The 25,405-nt window shown below is 33.4% G+C and overlaps 2 protein-coding genes and 1 long non-coding RNA gene across 6 annotated transcripts in view; 2 read left to right on the forward strand and 1 right to left on the reverse strand.

Annotated features, from left to right (window-relative positions):
- Positions 1–998: 998 nt before the first annotated feature.
- Positions 999–25,405, forward strand: part of LOC127848708 (uncharacterized) — a 31,462-nt gene continuing 7,055 nt past the window's right edge. The window contains exons 1-4 of one of the 3 annotated variants that reach the window (XM_052381315.1): positions 999–1,160; positions 20,066–20,304; positions 21,541–21,720; positions 22,508–22,726. The gene's annotated coding sequence lies outside the window, so the exon portion shown is untranslated. Of the gene's footprint in view, positions 1,161–19,217; positions 19,345–20,065; positions 20,305–21,540; positions 21,721–22,507; positions 22,727–25,405 lie in introns of those variants that run through there. The other 2 variants (XM_052381314.1, XM_052381316.1) reach the window with 2 other exon arrangements.
- On the forward strand, positions 1,206–3,743 carry LOC127848702 (uncharacterized). The gene is made up of 2 exons (XM_052381306.1): positions 1,206–1,379; positions 1,683–3,743. The coding sequence occupies exons 1-2, from the start codon at positions 1,365–1,367 to the stop codon at positions 3,429–3,431; spliced, it is 1,764 nt and encodes a 587-aa protein (XP_052237266.1). The 5' UTR covers positions 1,206–1,364; the 3' UTR covers positions 3,432–3,743.
- LOC127848718 (uncharacterized) lies at positions 7,389–11,882 on the reverse strand. 2 transcript variants are annotated; one of them, XR_008034647.1, is made up of 4 exons: positions 10,559–11,213; positions 10,002–10,135; positions 8,653–9,443; positions 7,389–8,540 (listed from the first exon to the last, which is right to left on the reverse strand). It is a non-coding gene; the product is annotated as an uncharacterized LOC127848718 (long non-coding RNA). The 2 variants fall into 2 exon arrangements; XR_008034646.1 differs by lacking the exon at positions 7,389–8,540 and adding an exon at positions 11,835–11,882 and having other exon boundaries at positions 9,185–9,443; positions 10,559–10,646.

Below are 25,405 nucleotides of genomic sequence, written 5' to 3' on the forward strand. Positions count from 1 at the left end.
TTTTCCAAACATTCTGCTTAGGGCGTGACCTTAAAGGGGCCTTTTCACAGATTTTGGCATTTTTTAACTTATTCATTAAATGCTTTATTTTGATAAATGTAAACATTAGATCTTAAAAGCTCCAGTAAAAAATCAAGAATAAAATTTAAAAAAGGAAAAGAACATTGCCCGGAACAGGTTTCGAACCAGTAACCCCTGGAGTCATGCCAGAGTCCTGAAGTAAAAACGCTTTAGCCTACTGAGCTATTCCGCCGAGTACACATTCTTGACGTATTTTATACCTTATATAAGCAATCTTCGTAGTTATACACAATTTAACGACAAAAACAGAACTCTCCAAATTATTCAATCGTTTCGCGTTGCAACGCTTTATAATTTTTAGGTTTTATAATCGCCAAAAGATGCATATAATGGCTATATTAGAGCATGGTAAATGTTCAGTATTACTGTTTCCTCACAAATATCATAACTTAAACGAAAATTTGCGAATCTGAAACAACTTTTTTCAATTTTGTCAATTTACCAAAGCGTGAAAAGATCCCTTTAAGCTTCTGTGATGTTGGTTATGATTAGCTACTATTGATTCCAAATAAGTATGAGTATAATCATATGACACAGCTTCACGTGCAATTGTATATATTTATTTTTCTAACAGATTATTATTACTCTTTGCGGTGCATTCAGTAAAAAATACCCTGTCGCAATACCAAAATGTCTGACCGCAATATATCGCGGCTTTTCGTTTAACATAAAAAAATACTATATACCAGAGATCTACAGCATGTTCAATATTATTATGAATTTCTTACAAAGTAGGTAGCAAAGCCACATTGCTATGAACATGAACGTCTAATGCTTATCTTGCATCTGGACAGTCTGTAAACGTATATTTCAGACTTACGTACTCTTGCATACAAGGGAAATCATCACGATGTTCAGTTTTAAAGTTGTCTGTTTGTGCGTATTTTCAGAAAATCTATTTTAAGACTGACGATCTCCGACATGTATTCGCATGCGCACAGCTACATTTTTACCTCCACACAAACATGGTTCAGTTTCGTAACTAAGACAGTTTGACCAGTAAATTTCTTTTTATAAGTGACACATCATCGATATCCAATTGACTTTTTGACGGAGTGTTTTCTTTCTAAATGAATAAGGTATGAACATTTTAATCAAAGATTATCATTTAGATTTAATTTTAATGAGGTATCGTGAAAGTACCTCTTCTCGCACCTCGCCTCTTCTCGAACCTTTCATTTGTTTACATTTTATGCGCATGCGCGCACGCGCACAACGTCATCGTTTTGTGGGTACCTACGTATTGTTTACGACGACTCGCGCGTAGCTGTCAATCTCCGAAAATGCGTCACAAACAGGTAAAATAAGTGTATTAAACATAAAATACGTAAAAATCATTGTTTTTATTAATGCTTTTTTACCTATAATATGATTTTCATGTAAAAACCTATAAAACATGGTCTAACTTTCGATCTCAACTATGCTTGACAAAAACACTTTTCGTCTGCGGCAACAAGTCACGTGACCATGGTCAAATCATGTGACAAAGCTATTTTTAAACGAAGTAAAATGTTGCATGTCACTAATTGTTGCAACTTAAACATATGTTTCTGATTGTGTTTTTGTAACTTTTTATTTAATATTTGTCCAACAATTTTCAGAAATTCCCAATGAAAAGAGTTAAAAAACATAAGGGGTACTCTCCATCAGCACTCACAAATGCTTACAAACTTGTAAAAGAAACTGGGATCCCTATTAAAACTGCTGCTAGACAGTATGGAGTGCCACATAACACCCTTCGCGATAGGGTAAAAGGCCGCGTGGATCCAGAAACCACGATGACAGGTTCTGGTCCACTATTTACATTGGAAGAGGAGGCAAAGTTAGTAGCACATATTAAACTGATGGCTGATTTGGGGTACGGTTTTACCATAACAGAAGTGGTCTCAAAAGCAAGTGACTATGCAGTCTTTCTTAAGAAGAGAACACGGGACAAACCATTGACCGTGAAATGGTTTAAGGGCTTGCGCAACAGGTGGCCGGAGCTCAGAGTCATAAAACCTAGGGGGTTAGCTAAATGTAGGGCAGAAGCTACCAATGAACAAGCTGTTGAAAGCTATTTCACAAATTTAGAAAATGTGCTGAAAAGTAAAAACCTTATTGACAAACCTGAGTGTATATATAACATAGATGAAAAAGGGTTTCAAACTGAACATGCCCCACCATACATAGTAAGTGGTAATGCATCAGCTCCCGCAATCACCTCTTCACGGACAGCAACAACCACGGTCATTGGTGGCGGTAACGCAATTGGGACACAGATTCCTCCCTTCTTTGTTTTCAAGGGTGCGAGAATGAATGAAACATTAATGCAAGGTGCTTCTTCAGGATCAGATGCAAGTATGTCAAAGACAGGCTGGTCTAATTCAAGCATTTTTTTGGAATATTTACAATCCCACTTCATCAAGTACATTCAAAGATCTGATCCTAATCAGCAAATTATCATCATATTTGACGGCCACAAATCTCACATCAATGTCCCTGTGTTGGAATGGGCAAAGAAAAACAACATAATTTTGTTTGTCCTTCCAGCACATACATCTCACGTGCTTCAACCTCTTGATGTAGCCTGCTATGGACCTCTGCAGAAAATATATAATTATGCATGTCAAAAATTTATCAGAGAACATCCATCTTCAAAAATCACAAGATACAATATTGCAGAATTAGCATCCAATGCATATGTGACAGCATTATCCGTGAATAACCTGAGGGCTGCCTTTGAAAAGACTGGCATATTTCCATTCAATAGAACTGTGATAAGTGCTGACATTTTTAAGCCATCAATTCCTTATGTTGTTCCTCAAGAAAACACATTGGCTTCTGACACTCAGCCATGCATTGACAATTACTTTACAACTGCCGAAAACATAATTGAAATGAAGAAAGCACACCATACACTAAAAAAGACTTTAAGAAATCATGTGTCTGGTCAGGAAATAACTAGTGATTGCATAAATCAAGAAATATTATCACAGCCTTTACCACGTTCCAAAGATACACCAGTCTTTCCTATCAACAAAAGAAAACAAACAAAAACAAATGCAACAAATGTCAATCAAAGTAATGTCCCCCTCCCAGAACCTCTTCCTGGACCTTCGCACATTGGCATCTGTGATACTGATAGTCAGTCTTCTGAAGATGATGTTTCTGAAGAAGACAAATGTTGTGTGTGTAAACTTTTTCAACCCAAGGAACTGAAAAACTGTGTTTCCCTTGTGTTTACAAAATGGGCACAATGTGATCATCAAAACTGTGGACATTGGACACACTTGATTTATTGTTGCAAACAGAAAGTTGTTCGGCGGAATGATGTCTTCGAATGCCCATGTCATAAAAGTGAAGAGTAAAAATACTAAAATTGAAATAAAAACATATATTTGTTCTAAAAAACATTGTTATAAATCAAGTTTTAATGTTATTTTCTAGTTTCATAAAAAACTGAACAAAATCTGCTTAGAATTGTGAATTTAAATAGTAAACAATGAAGGGTTCGAAAGGAGGTACGATTGTTTTGGCGGCCATGACAGTTTTACATGATATGGTGGTGCTGAAAACTTTACGCAAATCTGTTAACAAAAGAGGATTTGCATAACAATTAAAGTTGTCAGGTATGTAGGAACAATGTATTTATCACATAAAACTCTTACAAATACGTTTCACTATTGCCAATTTTGTTTTTGACATGTCAAAAATTAAGAGGTTCGAAAGATGGTTCGTCCATGATACATCCTTCTCGTGTCAATAAAATGGCGGCATATTGTAATTCTCTGAAGGGCGTATTGTTTGGAAACCAGAACACGAGATGTATCGTTAATTTAAATGTTTCTTAGGTGTTGTTTAGAAACAAAAAGTAGTATTAACAACAGTTAGTCTATGGAAAACATTATAACAGGTTTCTTTCGATTTTGATGATTGTAAGATAGAATATATTAAATTGTATGTTCTAGAGTTTATCTCCCTAACCGAAAGTTTTCTTTACGGTAAAGACAATGCATCGAAATCTATTACGAAGGCAATGGGTATTTTTATAAGGAATTGTGTCAACTTGTTTACGTTAATTTGATTGAACAACACTGCATTGAAATATATAAATTATTGAAATCCGTATTAATAAAATACCAGGTGACTATTATAAGTAAGAGTTCATTTGAATAAGATTAGTCAATTGAAAGATAATTGCAAATTCAAATAAAACTTCACTTAGTAATGTACCTAATGATATAAATATATTATATGAATATGTTCCAAAGGTGTTCAGTTGTTGTTGTCTTAATTTTGTGTAAATAAGTTTTCAAAATTTATTTTTATTCTACAGCGATTTGTGTACATCGACGAACTTGTAATATTCACCCAACACATATATTTATATAAATACCTGGGGGCCGTTTCATCAATAATTACGTATTTTTATACGATCGTAAATTATGTATCGAGATTAATGTAGTCGTTTACGATTTTACATAAACTCCGTTTCATAAACGAAATCGTAAATGCAACATACATAAAATACGACTACTTAAATATACGTATTTTGTAACCGAAAAAAATAGTGACACAGTCTGAAAAATTGCATGACGTAATTTTCGCGCGTTCTGTCAGCTAAGGCAAACATCGCACAAAAAAAACATACTCCTATAAATAAGAGGTCGAATTACGTCTAATTATTTGGACTAACAAAAACAATGCTAGTTGTGAATCGAAACAAAAACAAACACTGGAAAACGACGTGTAGACCGGTGTGGAAGGCTACCGATTGCTGTTTGGCCGACACTCTCCTTCCGTTACTAAACGCAAAAAGAAGTTATTTTGGATGGAGACGGTTGAAATGTGAGTTGAGAACTTGTTGGTTATGAATGAAGACAGCTGAAATAATTCGCGTTCAGGATAAATCTGAACACGAATTATTTCAGCCAAGTGTCTGCCAAAGCAAAAATCATCAAAAGACTCTAAGGCGGCAATTGATATTGACAAGAATGAAGATTTTTTGCTTATTTTCTTTATCCATGAATAAAAATGTATTGGTAAGATTAATTGTTTTGTTATTTCTATGCAGAAATGTGACTGTGGTGTAGATCAATTAACAGTTTAATAATATAATTTAATAGAGACCAATCGGAATTCAGGCTGACAATAACAAGACATCATGGATTGAAAGTTTGTCATGTCAGCATTTTTGTGTTCAATTATCAAATATTTTATTTCAATAAGGTATTAGATTCACATGACACAACATGTTTAGTAATCACAAATGTCATATCATTGAGAATGCTATTTGTTTGTCTATTATATAGGGGATATTTGTTGGATTCGGTGGATCATCGTTTTTAATTCACAAGTGATTATAGACAATGATATTTTCACAAGTGGCGCAGCCACGAACGAAAATATATATTTTCTATGATCACGAGTGAATTAAAATCAATATTTCACCGAATCCAACAAATTTTCTTTTTATTTTATGCTTTTTTCGCAGTTTATATACATTGTTAAAGAGTTTTACTTAAGAGTGTCGTTGGGATTATGTCGTCATTTTGTCAAATAAATGACGTCATTTCACATTAAGCAATGAAAATTATCGATAATTCTCACTGATAATTTTCATTGTTTGAAATAGTGAAATTATCCGTTTTAATCCACCGATATTTCTCTATAAACCACCAGAAAGCATTAAATAAATATCATTTTCCACAATAATTTATTATAGTGTTGATTCACAAGATTTAAATAATCATCATTGATTTATATTGCTTTCTCTGCAAAACTGTGTTACATGTAAAGATCACAAATGCAGTTTTCATTTCTTTGTTTTTCCAGAAAAGAAAATGTTATTACTGGCTGAAGGACCAAAATTGAATGGACAGAGAACACGGTTGACAAAACTCAAACAGAAGTTGTGTCACTCAGCTACATTAAAACATAAAACTGAAGGCAGAAGCAACAACTAGTAATTATTTATTTTTTCTATAGATTATAGTAAAGCTGACTGCTAATTATTTCCTACAATGAAAATGTAACAATTTATGTTTTCAATTTAAAGCTGGGCTGTTTTCGGAGAAAACCCAAGGTATTGTCATAGCCAGCGTGTCGTGTCGTCCGTGTCATGCTCAGTCCTTAACATTTTGTCAATGTATTGAACTTTGGCCATAAAATCAAAGTGCTTCCACCTATAACTTTGAAACTTCATATGCAGCTCCACCTTGACGAGTTCTACACGCCTCACCCATATTTAGGTCACTAGGTCAAAGGTGAAGGACCTTAAAATAATTCTGACAAGCTTTTATTCGTTAAAAAATGCACCCGTAGCCGAGCGTTCACACCTGTTATGCGGTGCTCTTGTTTTTCATTGTACTCTGTTTTATGGGGATAAAGTATTGCTGCATTTTTTCATTTAACTTTATTACCGGTAACCTATTTACCAGGGTATAAACTTGTGTGTCAAGGTATTTTTTATTTAATTCTTTCGACATCCATGTACTTAAAAAAGAAATTGGAATGTAGAGCATTAGTGTCACACACAAATGTTGAGTTTAAGTTCAGAAAGCTAGGTTAATTTTGCAGTACAAAAACCAACTTTCAGAAACAAAACCAGGTCATGTAGGCATGCTTACTTATTATGAACATAGTGTCATATGTTGTGTATTTAATATTTAGTTCTGTTAAATGTATAAACTAGTTTTTATTATAATTATTTATCACTCATAATGGGCTTCTCCGCTTGTTTTCATGATTATTGTGTTGTCCATGCACGTTTTATGTATGTTTAGTTCACTTGTGAGTGTGGGCATGTGTGTATGGGAGTGGGTGTATTCGTGTGCGCGTGTGTGAGTGTGGGTGTATGCGTATGGGCGTGCGTGTGTATTATTATCTTTATTATTTTTGCATTTTGCTTTGCCTACGTTGTTGTTAATTTTATTGTGAATTTATGTTGTCCTCATGTGCCTACTATGGCGTATTGGATAGAAATAAACACCTATACCTATCTGCTTGCAGCAACATGTGAAGAATGAAGCAACAGCGTAATAAAACTCGGGAGGAGATGTTGATGGCGTCAAGGGGAAGATATGCCATTCAGAGGGACATAAGCAATAATCATGAGGAACTGGTTTCTCTTTAAAAATCTTCTAAATTGCTCAATTGTTTCTGGAACTTTTAATTGATTTTACATGTGATGGTGTTCAGTGAGTCCATGAAACTTATTATTACACATACTGTCATGTAAGATATAAATTGTCATATGAATTATAATACCATGCCCAGTTAATATATTTTACTTCCCGATTAATAATAAATATTTGTGAATGTTCTTTGTGTTTTATTCATTGAAAACTAGTGTAATAGCAACTGTTATCAAATACTATAAACATTATTATCATAAACATTTCAATAAAAATACAAAAAAATGCACAGGTAAACAACATTTTAACGGTAGATGACTAAATAATTGAACAGAGACTCATAAAGGGGTAAAGTTTAGTAAATACATTCGGAAACAATCTAATATATTGGAAAACTTCTATTTTTTTATGACAATAATATCCATATTTATAGACAGCACACTTATTATTATAAAGTACCGTTACATTTACAAGCCCACTTTTTATGCCCCCTTTCAAAGAAGAGGGGGTATATTGTTTTGCTTGGTCGGTCTGTCCACCAGATGGTTTCCGGATGATAGATAACTCAAGAAATCTTAGGACATAGGATCATGAAACTTCATAGGTAGATTAATCATGACTGGCAGATGATCCCTATTGATTGTCAGGTCACTAAGTCAAAGGTCAAGGTCACAGTGAGTTGAAACAGTAAAATGATTTCCAGATGATGAATTAAGAATGCTTACGCCTAGGATCATGAAACTTCATAAGTACATTGATCATGACTTGCAGATGACCCCTATTGATTTTCAGGTCACTAGGTCAAATGTCGAGGTCACGGTGACTCAAAATAGTAAAATGGTTTCCGGATGGTAACTCAAGAATGCCAACAGCTTGGATTATGAAACTTCATAGGTACATTGATCATGTCTGGCAGATGACTCCTATTGATTTTCAAGTCACTAAGTCAAAGGTCAAGTTCACAGTGACAAAAAACGTATTCACACAATGACTGCCACTACAACTGACAGCCCAAATGGGGGGCATGCATGTTTTACTAACAGCCCTTGTTTTAATGTGGCTTTGAGAATGTTCATTACAGAGAACACCTTTTAGAGCGAAAGTCAGTGGGTAAAATATCACTTGAATAATTGTTAATGGGGAAAAGTACCTTGAGTATATGATCTTTTCTGGAGCTCAGATAACTGTTCAATATTCAAGGGACCTTTTCCAGTTTTGGTAAATTTACTAAATTAAAAAAAATAAGTTTAAGATTCGCAAACATTTGTTGTAGTTATGATATTTGTGAGGAAACAGTAATACTGAACATTTACCATGCTCTAAAATATCCATTATATGCAACTTTTGACGATTTAAAAACTTGAAAATTTTAAAGCGTTGCAACTATCTGCTGCAACACTCGACGATTGAATAATTTGTAGAGTTCACTTGTTGTCGTAATATTTTGTGACACGATGAGGATTGCTTATATAAAGTGTAAAATACATCACTCATTGTATCAACATGGACGGACAAGTGGTCTTAGTGTGAGGCTTTTACTTCAGGGGTCAGTGGTTTGAGCCCTGTAGGAGTTACTTTTTATCTTTCTTTAATTGTATTCTTTTTTTACTGGAGCTTTTTAGATCCAGTGTTTACATGTATCAATATAAAAGCGTTTAATGAAAAACTTGAATATCTGCCAAAATTTAGGAAAAGTTCCCTTTAAAATAAATATTAAATCAAGCACTTGGTAATACCTAACACATTATTTTTTTTATTGGTCCTCAGAACATTGACATTTTTTTCTTTCACAAACCTATAACCTTGAAGTAAATATTAGACAAATTATGCATACACAATTATAAAACATGCAAACATCAGCTGTTGTAACTATTGTGTCTAGACGACCAGGAATACCAATCCTTCCAAATCAGCTATGACACAACTTTACGCCATTTGGCTGAGTAGTGTAGCTCTGCCTATTCAGAGAAGACTCGAGCCATCTATCACTTTATAACATTTATAACTATAAATTTTTAACACATTTTATGAAACAGTTTGATCAGCTGCTGCCTCTTATCACATGCTGCTCGATGTACTGGTGTGTTGTTCATAACTTCCGGTTCCATCTCATTTCCAACCAATTCCTCTATCAGTGGAACGTTTGAATCCAGACACAGGTTATGCAGGGGCATGTACACAGTTGATATTTCACAGCACTTATTGGACTTGAAAGGCCAACATCCACCAGTGGCATGCAGATATCTAAACAAATATCAAATGTATTTCTTTAACATAGACATTTGTCTAAGTGACTAAATTGTCCTGATACCATTGACATTAATTTAATTTCAATATAAATTATATATAATATATAGCCTACAAAACACTTTATTTGTGCCTGTATTCACTATTAATGCATAATATCATTTAAATGCACTAGTAAACAATCTTTCATACATAGAGTCTGATGATAAGCAAAATGAATTTTTAAGATTTAAAATAAAATGAATAAATCATCAGTTTATTTAAACGGACATTTTTTTATGAAACATCATATTTACACATGCAAACAACCCTCAGTTATTATAAAAGTTACTTTACATATAAATTCTAAAATTTGATTATTAAAGTTGTACGTTATCAAGCTTTAGACGTTACGTCTGATTTAAGACACTGTGAGAAAGAGATTGGCACTAATACTTCATTTAAATACTGTGTGGTAAGTTGATCTCGCACTAATAAGACTTATATTTCACAACCTATATAATATGTTACCAATCTCCTGATTTCAACACTCCAAATGCCCTTTCTACTACCCACCCTCTACATAGATGGTCATTGTAGGCCTGTTCCGCAGCATGGGAGGGATGAGGTTAAGGGGTCATCAGGTTAGTCCTTAACGGATACCCACTATCTCCCAGCAGATGACCCTCATCATTGGTGCTCAGATATTGCTGTAAATTGAAATATTTTATTGGGCAGTTGCTTTGTCTTTGATAAAACAGCAGTCCACAGTTAATATTGTTAGATTAAGGTAGGAAAGCATCTCAATAATTTTCACAAAACTAGCTTAAGTATTATCAAATCACTATATTTTAGTTACCTTACCTAGATGAAATAATGTAACTTAAGACAATATTTAAAGATAATACTGATAGCTGCATTGGCTAACACATAAAAGAACAAAAGCTTGATCATACAGTGCTAATAGTGCTTATTGTGGTAGTTAATGATTTTTGCGCATGTACGTAACTAATGATTATTAGATGTCAAAGATGATAAGCATTACGCTTATTTCAACCTTTTATGGTATTTATCTGCTTTAATACCAAATTTAATGATAAGGTAATGAATCATAACACTGTATTTACATTTACCTCATGCTGGCATCAGCAACAGCCTGCATATTAATGGCATGGAATCCTCAGTAAACATCTCCCTTGGCAATATGCAATATGCCAAAATCTATAAAAAAAATAAAAGTTATTCATTAACATGAAAGTGCTCATCATTTCATGTTCACATTACCAACACAAAAGGGAGGAATGCAGAAAAGGAGTAAATAAATAAAAAAGCCCCATCAATATGCACGAAATAAATTTTTGGGATGGGGGTGCATATTTATAGCACTGCAGAATTGAATTTGACAAATAAATAAATTGTAATCAAATGGAAACAATATAGAAATAAATAAGGTAATTGTTCTGCAATTATTAAAGACATAAGGTACAATCTACTTTACTCACGCTCGATTGGTTATTCACAGCTTGGGTACTACTTACATGTACCCCTGGTATCATTAAGCATACTTGCATGTACCTCGGGTAAGGTTAATATACTTAAACGTACCCGGTCCTTATTAGACTGTACCCGAGTTGTATTATTGCCCAAAATTCGGTGTGGTACAGTGCACTACAGATAAATGTAAAGCCATATTGTTTATCTAAATTAAACTTACCTTTTGAAAAAACTGCATCAATATGCTTTTTGAGTATAAATTTTGATGATATAAAGACTATTTGAGAAAAAAAATGACATAAATGTGAACATAATTAAAAAAATTAAGCCTACAACAACCCATTTAGCATTAAATTGCCGGCTATATTAAAGAAAATTAAGTTAATAATTAACTGTAACAGGGTTAGCTCTACATGTAAGTATACTTAAAGAGTACCCGGGGTACAGGTAAGTAGTATCCGAGCTGACAATGACCGATCGAACAACATTGTTATCAAATGAGAACAATATAGAAACAATTAAGCTGATTTTTCGACAATTATTAAATACATAAGGTACCATTACTCAGCATCTACATAACTAACCAATACAATAACTTGTTTAAAAATAGCAAACACAAACAACATCATGATGTCATATTCATTTTCATGATCACGATGTTATAATCAACAATTTCGAGGTAAAGTATTGTTCAATCATAACATTTGGAAGTAGAACAACTACAAGTTCAACATTAGCGGGTGGGGTAAATCAGTCTGCACTTAAAGTCATCGATAAGTACACGTCGACACAAAATAGAATGAGTTTAACATAAAGTCATTTGTAAAGAAACACAACAATAAATGCTTAAACTAATAACGGTAATCATCGAATGCTTTTATTAAGAAAAGATACAACAATAACTTATTCTTCAACCATTTTGCAAAATCCGAGTTGTCAAATGCTAAGTAAACAAAGGGCAACTACTCAATCGTGATACATCGGCTATCTCGGATTCCTCCGTAAGATAGGCCTCGTGGCTAACGGCCGCCATATTGCCTTGTATTACTACTTTACTACCCAAAAGGTTGTCAGTCTATTGTTATGAGGCTGTATACGATGCGCGTTGAACTAGCGCCAAACTTTTTACCGAAACTTTGATATTAAGAGCACTATTAACGTTCATTTGTGTTGCATTTTGACCTATTATCCAAGTGATTTACTTTTCCATTATTATTTAATCACCCTATCATCCAATTTTTAAGATGAAATTACGGTGTTTACAAAACCAACCAAACCAAAAGTGAAACTGGATGCATTACGTTTCGCGATGTAAACATTAAATATTGCCGATTGTAGTACTGGCTAAAAAAATACCTTTTATGACAGGTCATGTATAGAACGTTAATCAAATAGTGACCATAAATCACTACTACAAGTGTCTGCGTTGTTCATTAATATAATTAATGCACGTTTCTGATCTAATTGCCTATATCTAGATGTTATTACCATGATATTGATAAAAATAAAAGTTTTTTTTCATAAATTAACATTACATGTTTTATTTTTATGATTTAGGGAATAAATAATTGTATCATTATCATCATTAAATATTCTGAAAATAATCTAAATTATCATGATTACTTTAAAGTATAATTTTTAAATTTTACTCATTATTTTTAATGAATTTCCACATTTGCTTGATTCAAAATAAAATGTATTAATAAGGGTTTCAGTTGTTAGTTTTAACCCATTTTTAGTTCGATTAAATTTTAGTTACTAACTACGTACATGTATGTGAAATGCTCTTGAGTTCGTTTCCTGGGCCTAGAACCAGTACTTGGGTGTCTCTTGGAGATTTCTTAAGAATGCTCCCACACTGGGGATCAAACCAGTGACCTCCAGATCATTAGGTGGACACCACATCCATTACACATCAGCGACCTTTAATTAGTAATTTACTTTAGTATTGCAGCATTATATAATATAATGTTGCTACATATTTTTGGAAAATGATTATGTTAAGTACTAAATAAATCTAAATGCATACAATTTTAATTGTGTCTATTGTGTGATTATTAGCTACAAATTCCCTTTTTACAGGTATACTGGATTATGAAAGACTGATAAACATAAAATTGACAACTCATCTCCCCAACGATACTAAGTGTGGCTCATTCTCAGAACAAACCCATAGTCAGTGAGAAAACTACAGTGTAAAAAGACCACTTGATTGTGACAATTATGGCTGACCAAGCAAATGTTGTCATTTAAAATAAAGAAAACTTCCAGTTCAATATACATTTTATACCAATTATGACATTGACCAACACAGAAAATAATTATAAGGTTGATTTTCCCAAAATTGACTGTTACAATTGGATACTGTTTTAAGCTTCACTCTACTTTGTCTGAAAATAAAAAAATAAAAGTCCTAAATGATGTAATAGAAACATACATATTTAATTTTTAGTTTTACAAGGATATATATATATATATATATATATATATATATATATATATATATATATATATATATATATATATATATATATATATATATATATATTATAATATCTTTTTATCGATGGTCAATCAATTTAAGTTTAACTAATATTTACATACACATTATATACATGTGTATGCTTTGATTTTTTTCTATTGAAGCCAAATTAATATCCCATTAGAATGATTAGATAGATAGATTATATCACAGCAGTATTCCTAGTTTGTCTGCAAGTACTTCAGTTTTGTGACCTCCTGGGGCAGGGTCAAAGTTGACCCCAGAGGCATTATTTGAACAAATTTGGTAGAGGTTTATTAGATGTCACTACATACCAAATTTGGTAGCCCTAGGCCCAATGGTTATGGACAACAAGATTTTTAAAGTTTTCACAAAATAGGCCCCGTATAAGCGTATGTTCAGTTTTGTGACCCCGGGCAGGGTCAAATTTGACCCAAGGGGCATAATTTTAACAAACTTGGTAGAGAACTATTACATGTCACTACATACCAAATTTGGTAGCCCTATGCCTTATGGTTAAGGACAAGAAGAGTTTTAAAATTTTCACAAAATAGGCACTTTATAAGCATATAATTTATTTTGTGGCCCCCGGGGCAGGGTCAAATTTGACCCCTGGGGCATAATTTGAACAAACTAAGTAGAGGACTATACAATGTCACTACATACAAAATTGTGTAGCACTAGGCCTAATGGTTATGGACAAGATTTTTTTTAAAGTTTTCACAAATTAGGCATTATATAAGCATATGTTCAATTTTGCAACCCCCGGGCCAGGGTCAAATTTGACCCTAGGGATTAAATTTGAACAAATTTGGTAGAGGACTATTAGATGTCACTATATACCAAATTTGATAGCCCTAGGCCGGATGGTTATGGACAAGAAGATTTTGAAGTTTTCACAAAATAGGCCTTATATAAGCATATGTTCAATTTTGTGACCCTCGGGGCAGGGTCAAACTTGATCCCAGGGGCATAATTTGAAAAAACTTGGTAGAGGACTATAAGATGCCACTACATACCGAATTTGGTAGCCCTAGGCCTAATGGTTATGGACGAGAAGATTTGTAAAGTTTTCACAAAATATACCCTATATAAGCATATGTTCAATTTTGTGACCCCCGGGGCAGGGTCAAAGTTGACCCCAGGGGCATAATTTGAACAAATTTGGTAGAGGACTATTCGATGTCTCTACATACCAAATTTGATAGCCCTAGGCCCTATGGTTATGAACGGGAGATTTTGAAAGTTTTCACAAAATAGGCCTTATATAAGCAAATTTTCAATTTTGTGACCCCCGGGGCAGAGTCAAATTTGACCCCAGGGGCATAATTTGAACAAATTTGAAAGAGGTTCACCCCAGGAACATTCCTAAGAAATTTCATCAGAATTGGACTAGTAGTTTAGGAGAAGATGTTTAAAGGAAAAGTTAATGCACGGACGCACGATGGACACAGGACCTTTGGCCAGTGGAGCTAAAAATCAAATTAAACATTTAGTTTTGATGTAAAATCAGTTTTTATATGCAAATGTCTATTTCACTTATAAATTAAAACAGCATATTATACATTATTGAAAAGATTATTCCAAGCTTGATGTCATATTTCAACTTTGCATAGTGTAGTTAATTGAACATTGTATTGAACTGTATGGGCAGCTATATTTTTTAATTTATGTATGTTGTATTATACAAAATGCATTATTTCTACCACAAGTAGACCATATAAGGCCTACTGCTACTAAATAGGCACTGGTATGAATTTGACACTGTTTTTGATGCTCATACAAAACTTTAATTATTACTTCACTTTAGTATATTAAATATTTTCAAGTTTTTGTTCAACATTTTTTGCAAAAGAGTGTCTTAATGCATTTGAAAATATACTTAAAACAAACTAAAAATGCATTTTAACATACCTTTTTCCTGGTAAAGTGTATTTGGGATGATAAAAAATACACTTGAAGAGTATTAATGCTGGAAAAATGCAGAAAAAAATACATTTGTTTCTGTTAGAAGTGTGTCTGGTCTGCATTTTTAAGTGTATTAAATGCACATCAAATGCAGATAAATACAATGCCAATACTGTTACATGTATTGTAATGGACATAAAATGCACTTGTTCTTGTAATTAAATGCTTTAGGGAATTGAAATAACCTTTTATAACGTTTTAACAATTAATAATACCTTTTTATATAAATTTTCTTTTGAAATGTGACACTTAATTGATTTTTGCACCACTAGTAAGAGATATAATTTGTGCTCATAATGCTTTACACTATATAATATCATTTGTTGTATGAAAATTACCCGTAAAATTCATGTGAAAGCTCAAGAGATCAATAGCAGCGTGCTATACCCTGCTCCTTTTTACATGACTTGATGGTATTTAGTCCCCAATTCTACATGGCCAAGGGCAACTTAATGTGCAGATTTGACAAATAAGTCATAACTGGGATCCAATAGGCAGACTTTCATATTACTTGTATTTAATTTAAATCATGATCTGAATTGCTCTTTGGCAAATCTTCGTTGGTCACAGTATTCAACTGAATTTTGTTCACGTTGTAGTGATTATATTTTCAATATTTATCAGACAACATCTTTCTTCAAAAGTTTAACATGATTGCTTTGTTAATATAGAAACAAGATCAATGCATCATAACATAAAATGAAAAATTGTGTAATAGTAAAAATGGCAGCAAAAAAGCACTAGATTATCTGCCTTAAATCTGAGACGTTATGTTGATGTATTGGAATTTCTCATAAATAATAAGTTCCATAGTTGTATAATTGTATAGTCGCATGCATGAGTGTTGTCAATGTCACAATACCAATTAAAGCCTATAATTTACTAAAACAATTTGAAGTTTGATGTGTGTTTTTTTCAAGATCTGTTATAATATATATATATATATATATATATAGTTTTACTGATTTGGTTGGATGCATATATGCAAATATATCATGGTTTGTGCAGAGGACAGTAGCAAAAACAAGAGCTGTCTCTGTAGGATGATATACGCCCCCGATAAACGCTTTGATAGAAGTTATGAGCATTTTTCAAAACATAACGCCGACCCTAAGTTCAAGGTCAAAGGGGTCAAAATTTGTGTGTCTATGGGAAGGCCTTGTCCATATACACATGCATACCAAATATGAATGTTACATCTGAAGCGACATAGAAGTTATGAGCATTTTTTCGAAACCTAAATGCAAAGTGTGACGGATAGACAGACGGACAGTGCGATCACTATATGCCCTCCTTTGGGAGCATAAAAATGTGTTTCACATTGTTTTGGTAAATTAGTAATGTAGTTAAAAGAACAGAATCATCAATTATAAAGTTATTGATTATAAAGTGTTGCTGGCATATTTGATGCATTCATCTAGCTATAAGAAGGTCCCTGTTTTATCCCCACTGGCACTGAGCGAGGGTTCTCAAAATCTTTAAACAATATGAATACGTACATATAGGGTCGAGAAAGCCTTGTTGATATGGGGGCTAAAGACCTGAAATCAAAGCGACCCAGGTTAAAGGCCGAGGCCAAATAAAGAAACCAGAGGCCGCATGAGCCTGCTATACTCTGAACAAGTATTGTTTCTTCTCAGAAAACTGGCTTAAGTGTCTTACTTGAGTTTCAGTGCAATCTATCTAAAATAAATTGGTTAAATTAAATAATAATTTGTAAAAAATAAACATTCTGCACAAATTCAATTATTTACTTTACCTGTATGCATGAATCATTTCAGTCTTGATGGTTAGTGAACTATGTCAAAAGCACCATAGCTATGAAACACTTGTATTTTGAATAGTGCAATGTTCCACAGAAATGATGCTGATGATAATTCTACACGATCATGACACGAAAAATGATGAATTATTAGATATATTTCTAAATTCCATTTCCACCAACAATTCGGTTATTCCACTACCAGTTCACATGCTTCGTACACAGTTGAAAATAACACTATTCCACTCAACAACCGTGACACATGTACTCAATTTTTCAACTTTTCGCAATTAAAATTGTCTTCTACTGTTATTGTTGTTGTTGTACTTTTGAAAGTAGTTCGAAAGATGGCGACTATTAACCCAGAGATTGATTTATGAAATAAATCGTCTGCTGATCCAGAGTGGGCAACTACTCTCAAGTTTTTGGGTTAAATGCTACTTATTTGCTATTTGAAAATAAATACAATTTTATAATTATACTTGTTTAAATCAATGATTTCTTCGCCTTATTTACATACCTAAGCGACGGAATGAAAGGGATGAGCTCGCCGGAAAGTTGGTGCTATGTCTTCCCCGATCAAAACCAACAATCGCTCTATTCCGCCCTTACTTAGACGATATATCGAAGCAATGTTCTCATCTCTAAGGTTTTCGAGAACAATCTCTCCCTTAAAAGCCTTGGCATTGGTAATTGTTCGTCTCCTGCCATCTTAGATGACAAAAACGACCGCCATTACGTTAATTTACGGGTGCCCTTACCCAGTCGTATATTTATGTATGAAATTTATGTAATTTTAATTTACGATTTGCTTGATGAAACGCGATTTCATTGAAACATCGTAATTTATGTAAATCGTAATTTACAACTAGTCGTAAATCGTTGATGAAACGGCTCCCTGATATGTTAAACATTTATATGTTTCGCCTGTTTGTTTAAAACGAAATAGCCCTGATAAAATATATTTGGAACCTAATCGAATAAACCAATTAAATCAATCATACACTTAAAAATATTATACTGCTATTAATACTTATCATTTACATTTAAACTATGTAATCGGGCGTAAACCCTGCAGTATTCCTGAGATGCTCTACACTGATCTTGACCATGGTATATGGTTTTAATTTTCGATTGACAAAAAGGAGCAATACCTAACAATTGTGTTTATCTTATTTCATCGTGGCTCAGAAAGACTGCGCTGTAACGTGAAATTACCACGCATTGGTAAAATCAAAGTAATGTGAAAATAAATTTAATTTTTTAAACTAATTTTTATCCTCTTTTTCATATGAGGTTAATGTTAGTTTACACATGTTGTATTTATATTTAATCTGTGCTTACTTAGACATGCCTTTAAACCGGGTTAAACCCAACGCTTTGCTAAATCGCTTCAAGGCCGGAAAAGAAGCTGTAACCACTTTGTTGCGTTCAATATTGAGTTTTATGTTTTGTCCTGTATTGAATTGGCAATTTATAACTTGCTTGGGGCATGTGTATATGAATTTGTCAACTGATGCTGTTTCAGGTTTTTCATTATTCCTATATGTCAACCTGTTGAAACACCCAATGCTTGATTTACCGAGCTTATGGCGTTTTCTGTTCTAACTTGTGTAGTAGGTTATGGCGTTTATTATTTTGGCCATTGGCAACTTGCACTAAATAAAAGATTAGCAGATTGTAACACTAACATCTCTACTGATAATATTGCTCCAGTCTTATTAAACATATGCGGCAATTTAAAGTGCGTTTTATTGACAATGCATTCTTATACTGCTATCAAATGCTAACCGGTTTGTGCGAAAATCATGGTGCAAAGTCGTACACTGAAATTTGGTTTTATAGGACTCAAAATGAATAAACATATATATTGAAGTGCTATCAATATGTGTGATTATAAGAACATACGTTCTTTACTCTAATGATTGCTATTGTGTTTATGCTTTTTTATATTAATAACGCAAACGATATCGTTTCAGCCATTCTGCTTAACGGTTGCCCTTTACATTGCTTGAGGAAAATATTTAAACGATTGATAAACGAGTGCATTCAGATAAACACGTTGTGTATACATAAAGAAAGCAGTACACGTTCAATTTAACCAGACGACAGCATGAATCTTGTAATCTGACGCTTTATCAAGTGCGGGTTAAAATTTAAAACGAAGGGAGCATTTTGGCTTTTCATAAACTGTATGTACGAACTTTATTATGGTTACCAAATGGTCGTGTTCACAGATTTTTGAATTTTTAGAAATAAAATATGTTCACTCGCAAATCTTGTTTAAACCAGTCTTGACGAATTATAATATCAAGAAAACAAGTTAAATGCAAAATAGTATAATCCACGGGAATCGAACCATCGATCTCTGAGAACCAATATTTTTACATTTTCCGCAGTCAGGAGTTGTCGCTTGCTTAAACGTAATTCATATAATTTTTTTTTTCCATTAAATTACAATAACGTTGAAAATATGTTATTTTTACCAAACTGTGAACAAGTCTCTCGAAAAAAAAAATAACGAACTTTAGTCATGTTAACATACATCTGTATAGAGAGTTAAAGCATTTGAAAAAATATAAATGTAGTTTACACGTGAATGTTTAACCCGTTTAATGCTTATTGAGTTTCTGAAGTTCCATCGATTGTTATATTACCCTTTGACGCCAGACTTGCGAGTATTTTATTAAATAACTACGTGCATTATATACAAAACCAACGTTTGTCGTTGATATGAATTTATCTAATATCCCGTCAAGAATATTATCTGTATAGTACACATACACATTCAATGCATTTTGCGAAATTAAAAATAAAGATTTGTTATAATGCACCTGCACTATTTCTTCAGGCGCAATTCTTGGGTCGCATTATGCAACGGTAGCTAAGAAGTTCAACAAACACTTTTTTCAGAACAAGTCGTAGACTCGCAATGTCAGACGTGGATACAACAACTCATTCAATGGAAGATATGTCGATGACGTGTAACTCTAAAGACAACTTAGGAAAGCCGAACTTACAAACAGACCAAAAGGATGACCAACTGGTATTTCCAGAGCCCCCTGAGGATTGGCAGTTTAATAAATTCATTGGAGAACTTGCTGACAACATTGGTATGAGAGACTTGGAAAAGCTGAAGTTACAATTTTCAGGTAAAGGACTTGACGCACAAACATTGTAATAGTATTACTATTTAACATGATTCACTTATTAAATCTAAGTATTAAGTAACGTAGACAAAACGTGTTTTTGTATCATTTCGTTGACTCATTTGTATGTATAGATAAAGCATAATTTAAATACTCGCAGTAGTTCAGTTACTGAAACACAGTTTCAACTATAAATTGTATGCACAGTCATATTGTATAAGCAAGATGTTATTTTGGTTGAACCTTTGATTAACTCTGATTGATTCACTAATTGATTCAAGGATGTTAACAAGTTGAAACCGTATTCGTGATTGAGAGTAGTGTGCGGCTTCATATGGGGAAACAAAGATTACTAAACTAAAATAAAAAGAACACTGATGCTGGTTAGAATGATGTTTTTGTGTAGCTTTTGGTATTCACATCGCATTATTTTGTAGCTCAACAGTTCCCAGTATGTTATTTAGCCATGGTCAGTATTTGAAGAGTGTAATTACAATGCGATATTCTACAAAATATTTAAGTTCGTATCAGGAGTATATGAAATGAACTGAAATCAGCAGGTCAACAAACTGATGTTTTTTCTCCATCGTAGAAAGTGGATATGCCTTCTGGATGATAAATGAATAAAAGGCATTGCAGCCGATATAAGCATAATCACTTATATGCCAACATTCATTGGTTACCTTTCCTGCGTGAAGATGTTGTTGGTAGTGTCTACGTTCACTGTTATGGATCGATTTTAGCGCAGTTGCCTGAACAGGTTGAAAATGGACAAATCAACAGATTCGTGATTTAAGTGACACGCAGTTTCATAGGAACCATCCAGATGTTGCATAATGCTTTGTGATTTGAAAATAAGGGAACGTTTAACATAATGTTGTTTGGTTGTTCTTTCTGGGCAAGTATATTTTTACGGATCTTCTTGTCGTTCACCGCATTAAGATATCATTCAAAATGGATTGAATGATGTTCATAGAAACAACAAATACTGGGATAGGATGTACGATGAATCACGAGCAACATTTGACACTTCTTGAAAGCCTGTTTTATTTTAAGACATAAAATACTTCAAGAGAAGACGAAAACATATCAAAATGTACAATACAGAATACATTTATTTATATGACGCCATCTTTTAGTTTGAGTTGGGTATTAACATGTGGTTAAACTTAAAATACCATTATTGTATTTCCCGTTGACTTCTGCAACTTGTTTGTTTACGGAAATGTCGAAAAGCAGTATGACGAGGGTAATGTATCATTGATGGACGTGACTCGAAAATTTGAGGGTGGTGGATCAGCAGGTAACCAGGCCCACCAAAAAGAAGTCAGATACAGGGTGAAGTCGAAAGCAGACACGATCTAACTATGAAGATTAGCGGAACACCAACCTAAGAATCTCCGGTTTTCACCGAGGATGGTGTGTTTTATGCTACATACGTAGTTTTAATTGCACACTAGGTTGAAACGATATTATAAAGATGCTATTTCAAAAATGGATTTGACTTAGAACGTTTTATTTCTCTTGGAATTACCTAATTACTAAAGCTTGCAACCAACTTTGGAATGTTTGGAAGCAGTGTACAACTATGCGTTTTTAACAAATTCAAGCCAAAGGAAAGGAGTATTTGGTTAAAGAAATAAACTCGGTACTTGAACGCTTTTATAGAATCACCATTGGATATTGTTTGGACGATTTCTTCAACTGCTGTGCAATTTACACGAAACCCCTCGACCTTTATTTAAATATAAAAGCAGTAGTGTGTATTGATCAGAATAAACATGTTCACATTTGCTTTATTGGTTTATTTTGTTGGTGTTCAAATATGTACAAAACTTAATACAAACTATTTATTTAAAGCATGGTCGTGTTGACGCGTTAAAAGTAGTAGAATGGTGGCCATTTTTATGAGACTTTTTGGCATCGTTATTCTGATTTTTATTTTCGTAAATCTACATGAATATGTATATCGTGTGACTTCACTTCTTTATATTTATCCGTTCGATATTCTTTAAAATGGCTGACTGGTATGCCAGTTAGATATCTGCATTTTTTAAGAACATCGTCTAAAACACCACCACTATTGTTGTTTATCTTATATATATATAACAATTGACGTTGGTTTACTGGCTAATATTGTCTGTTTACACTTAGCAATTAAAGACATGTTCTCAAGTTGGAAACACTTTTGAATGCTTGTTTGCAGGTGCTGGTGGAATTTCCTCTTCTGTCCTAGACTCAATCAAAGATGTGCGCACTTTGTTCACGTTGTTAAAGACGAAAAAATATTTAAACAGGGAAAACATGGTATATTTACAAGTGATGCTACAAATCGCTGGACGGATTGATCTTGTTGAACAAGTAATCGATTTTTCCAGAGAAATGGGAAACACTCTCTACTTCTATGCTGCAGCAGGCGAACCAGGTTTGTTACACTTTGTTTTGTGACATATTTGCATAATTGCACCTGTACGTCGATCGCTTGGTCGGTCGGTCCGTAGACCAATTGTTTGTGCACGATATCTAGAATACGCTTTGAGAAAACAAACGTACACATAAGGATAATGGAAAATTCGGGGAGTGGAACAGGCCTATCGAATTTGAGGTCATCATAGGCCAGTGTCAAGAAACTGTGTACGTGAAAGAAAAAACACAATAGTCCGTAAATACCAACATCTAAACACCCGTAAGAAGACTTATCAATTGGGATAAAACACCTTCTATAATAAAAGACGCTGAAATCCATAATTATTGGATATATTATAGTTGTTCGCAGAAGTAAAATGCATTCAAGCATTAAAAAGTTATACTTGTGGACAGGTGGTTAAAATGTTTCAACCGGTTTTATGAGTGTTCAAATTTGACAAACTAGAAAAAAGAGTTATACACGAAAAGTGTTTTCAACAAGCTCTTGGAATTCAAATATGTTAATTATGCATGATATAAAATACATCATCGTACTTACTTGCAAAACACGAAAGTAAGAAAAGGCAAATAATTGTCAAGTTTGAGATAACGATCAAGGTACACTTTTAAGTTTCTAAAAAATATTTATATCGTTTGAAGTAATATATATCTTAATTATAATTGTAATCTTCAAACTATGTGAAAAGAGTTTATTGATCTTTCTCAGGTTTAAAGGGGATTTTTCACAGATGTTGGCATGTATTGAAGTTTGTCATTAAATGCTTTATATTGATAAATGTAAACATTGGATCGAAAAAGCTCAAGTAAAAAATCAAGAATAAAAGAAGAAAAAAAAAGAAAAAAAAGTAACCCTCAACTGGGCTCGAACTATTGAGCCCTGGAGTAAAAAGTCTATCGCTTAGACAACTCGGCCATCCGTGCTCATACAATAAGTGACGAATGTTATAATAAGCAATCCTCGTAGGACCACAACATATAACGACAACAATAGAACTCTCCAAATTATTCAATCTTTTCGCCTTGCAACGCTTTATAATTTTCAAGTTTTTTTAATTGTCAAAAGATGCATATAATGGATATTTTACAGCATGGTAAATGTTCATTATTACTGTTTCCTTACAAATATCGCAACTACCATACACATATGCGAATTTGAAACAATTTGTTTTAATTTTGTCAATTTACAAAACGTTAAAATGCCCCTTTCAGAAATATAATGTCTTGATCAATGTTGCTAAGCAGAGACATACAAAAATATGCTTTGTAATTTAGCCTTTTCACAAGCTTTACTTCGGTTTCTTCCTATATTTAGCAACGATGATCTGCATATAAGACTATAGTATGCTATGTCACTTACGCCATCTAATAAAGACAAAATGTAGCTGATACTTGTTTTGATTATTCGATCGTGCCTAAGAAAGTTACGGTTCTCGAGCTCTGGACTGTATATGACCATTGAGTAGTTAGTAGTTAAATACTAATTGAATGATCTATATTCATATTTATTGCTTCTTCTATTACACGTATTTGTTTACACACTTAAATATTTTCTGGGTCAAGTGCGAGGCTTGGGGCTCCCTCAAAACCGGTTTAATCCCCAAGAGCGTTTGCATTTACCGTTCCACGGAGGTTAAAACAGTCTTGATCATGTGTATGCGTTTGTTATGTACGTGTGTTTTTTGTTTTGTGTCAAACATTTGGCAATAAGTTCCTTGCCATAAATGAATGGCCGCAATGTAAAAGAGTGGTTTCCTCTTCTGCTGGTGAACCTGAAGTTTCACTTTATGTGTATTTGTATTTTATTTCATGGGTGTTTTTTATAAATGAATATTTATGACTTACAATACTTGTCGCTGAGGTTGATAAAAAGGTATATACCAAGTTGCATAAAAACTAGTTACTACATTCCATCAGTGGTTGTCAGACGCAAAGGCTGGTGCATGCACTGTACACGCGTCTACTTTTATAATACGGCCACCTCGTCTTATTTAATCCTGAAACCAAGTGGGTCCGTTTCATGTTGAAGCTTGAAATGCTAGATTTGGTGGCGGTATACACTTTTTAAATGATTGCATTATATACATTTTGTTTTTTTTATCAAGCATGTGGTTATATTGTTCAGTTTTATCTAGACCAATTTCGACAAACATTCCCATGTACATACGGTCTGTCGCCTGTAAGACCCATATCGCTCAGTCAAAGTTCGCAATAAGAGTTCAAATGATAACTGGAGATGACATTAACAGTTGATGTTTAACTGCGGTTATAAGTGATCTTTTACACTTGTATGTATATTAATAGGTTCAGGTATATTTAGTACAGTTTACATTATTGTAGATTTTGCATTGTATGAACGGATGAAAATGGTCGTAAAACTTTGGTTGGAAGAATCTAGCCAAAATCATTTTGTACGAAGATTAGATTTTCAAAAACGTTGGTTGCATATAAATCTGAATAGAAATATTAAATAAGTTCATTTGCATTGTCAGTTTTTACCATCTGCGCGTGTATTAAAAGGATATAAAAGGATATATTTCTCATAATAATATGCAAATATTATTATAACAACGCTGCAAATGTAATTAAAGTGTATAAACAAGCTGCAATCTTGTCCTCGAAATGTAATCCTCATGTGAATTACTCACATTTATATCCATATCGGTCTACATATGTTTAA

Source organism: Dreissena polymorpha, chromosome 10, assembly GCF_020536995.1.
Source record: "Dreissena polymorpha isolate Duluth1 chromosome 10, UMN_Dpol_1.0, whole genome shotgun sequence".
Classification (NCBI taxonomy): domain Eukaryota; kingdom Metazoa; phylum Mollusca; class Bivalvia; order Myida; family Dreissenidae; genus Dreissena; species Dreissena polymorpha.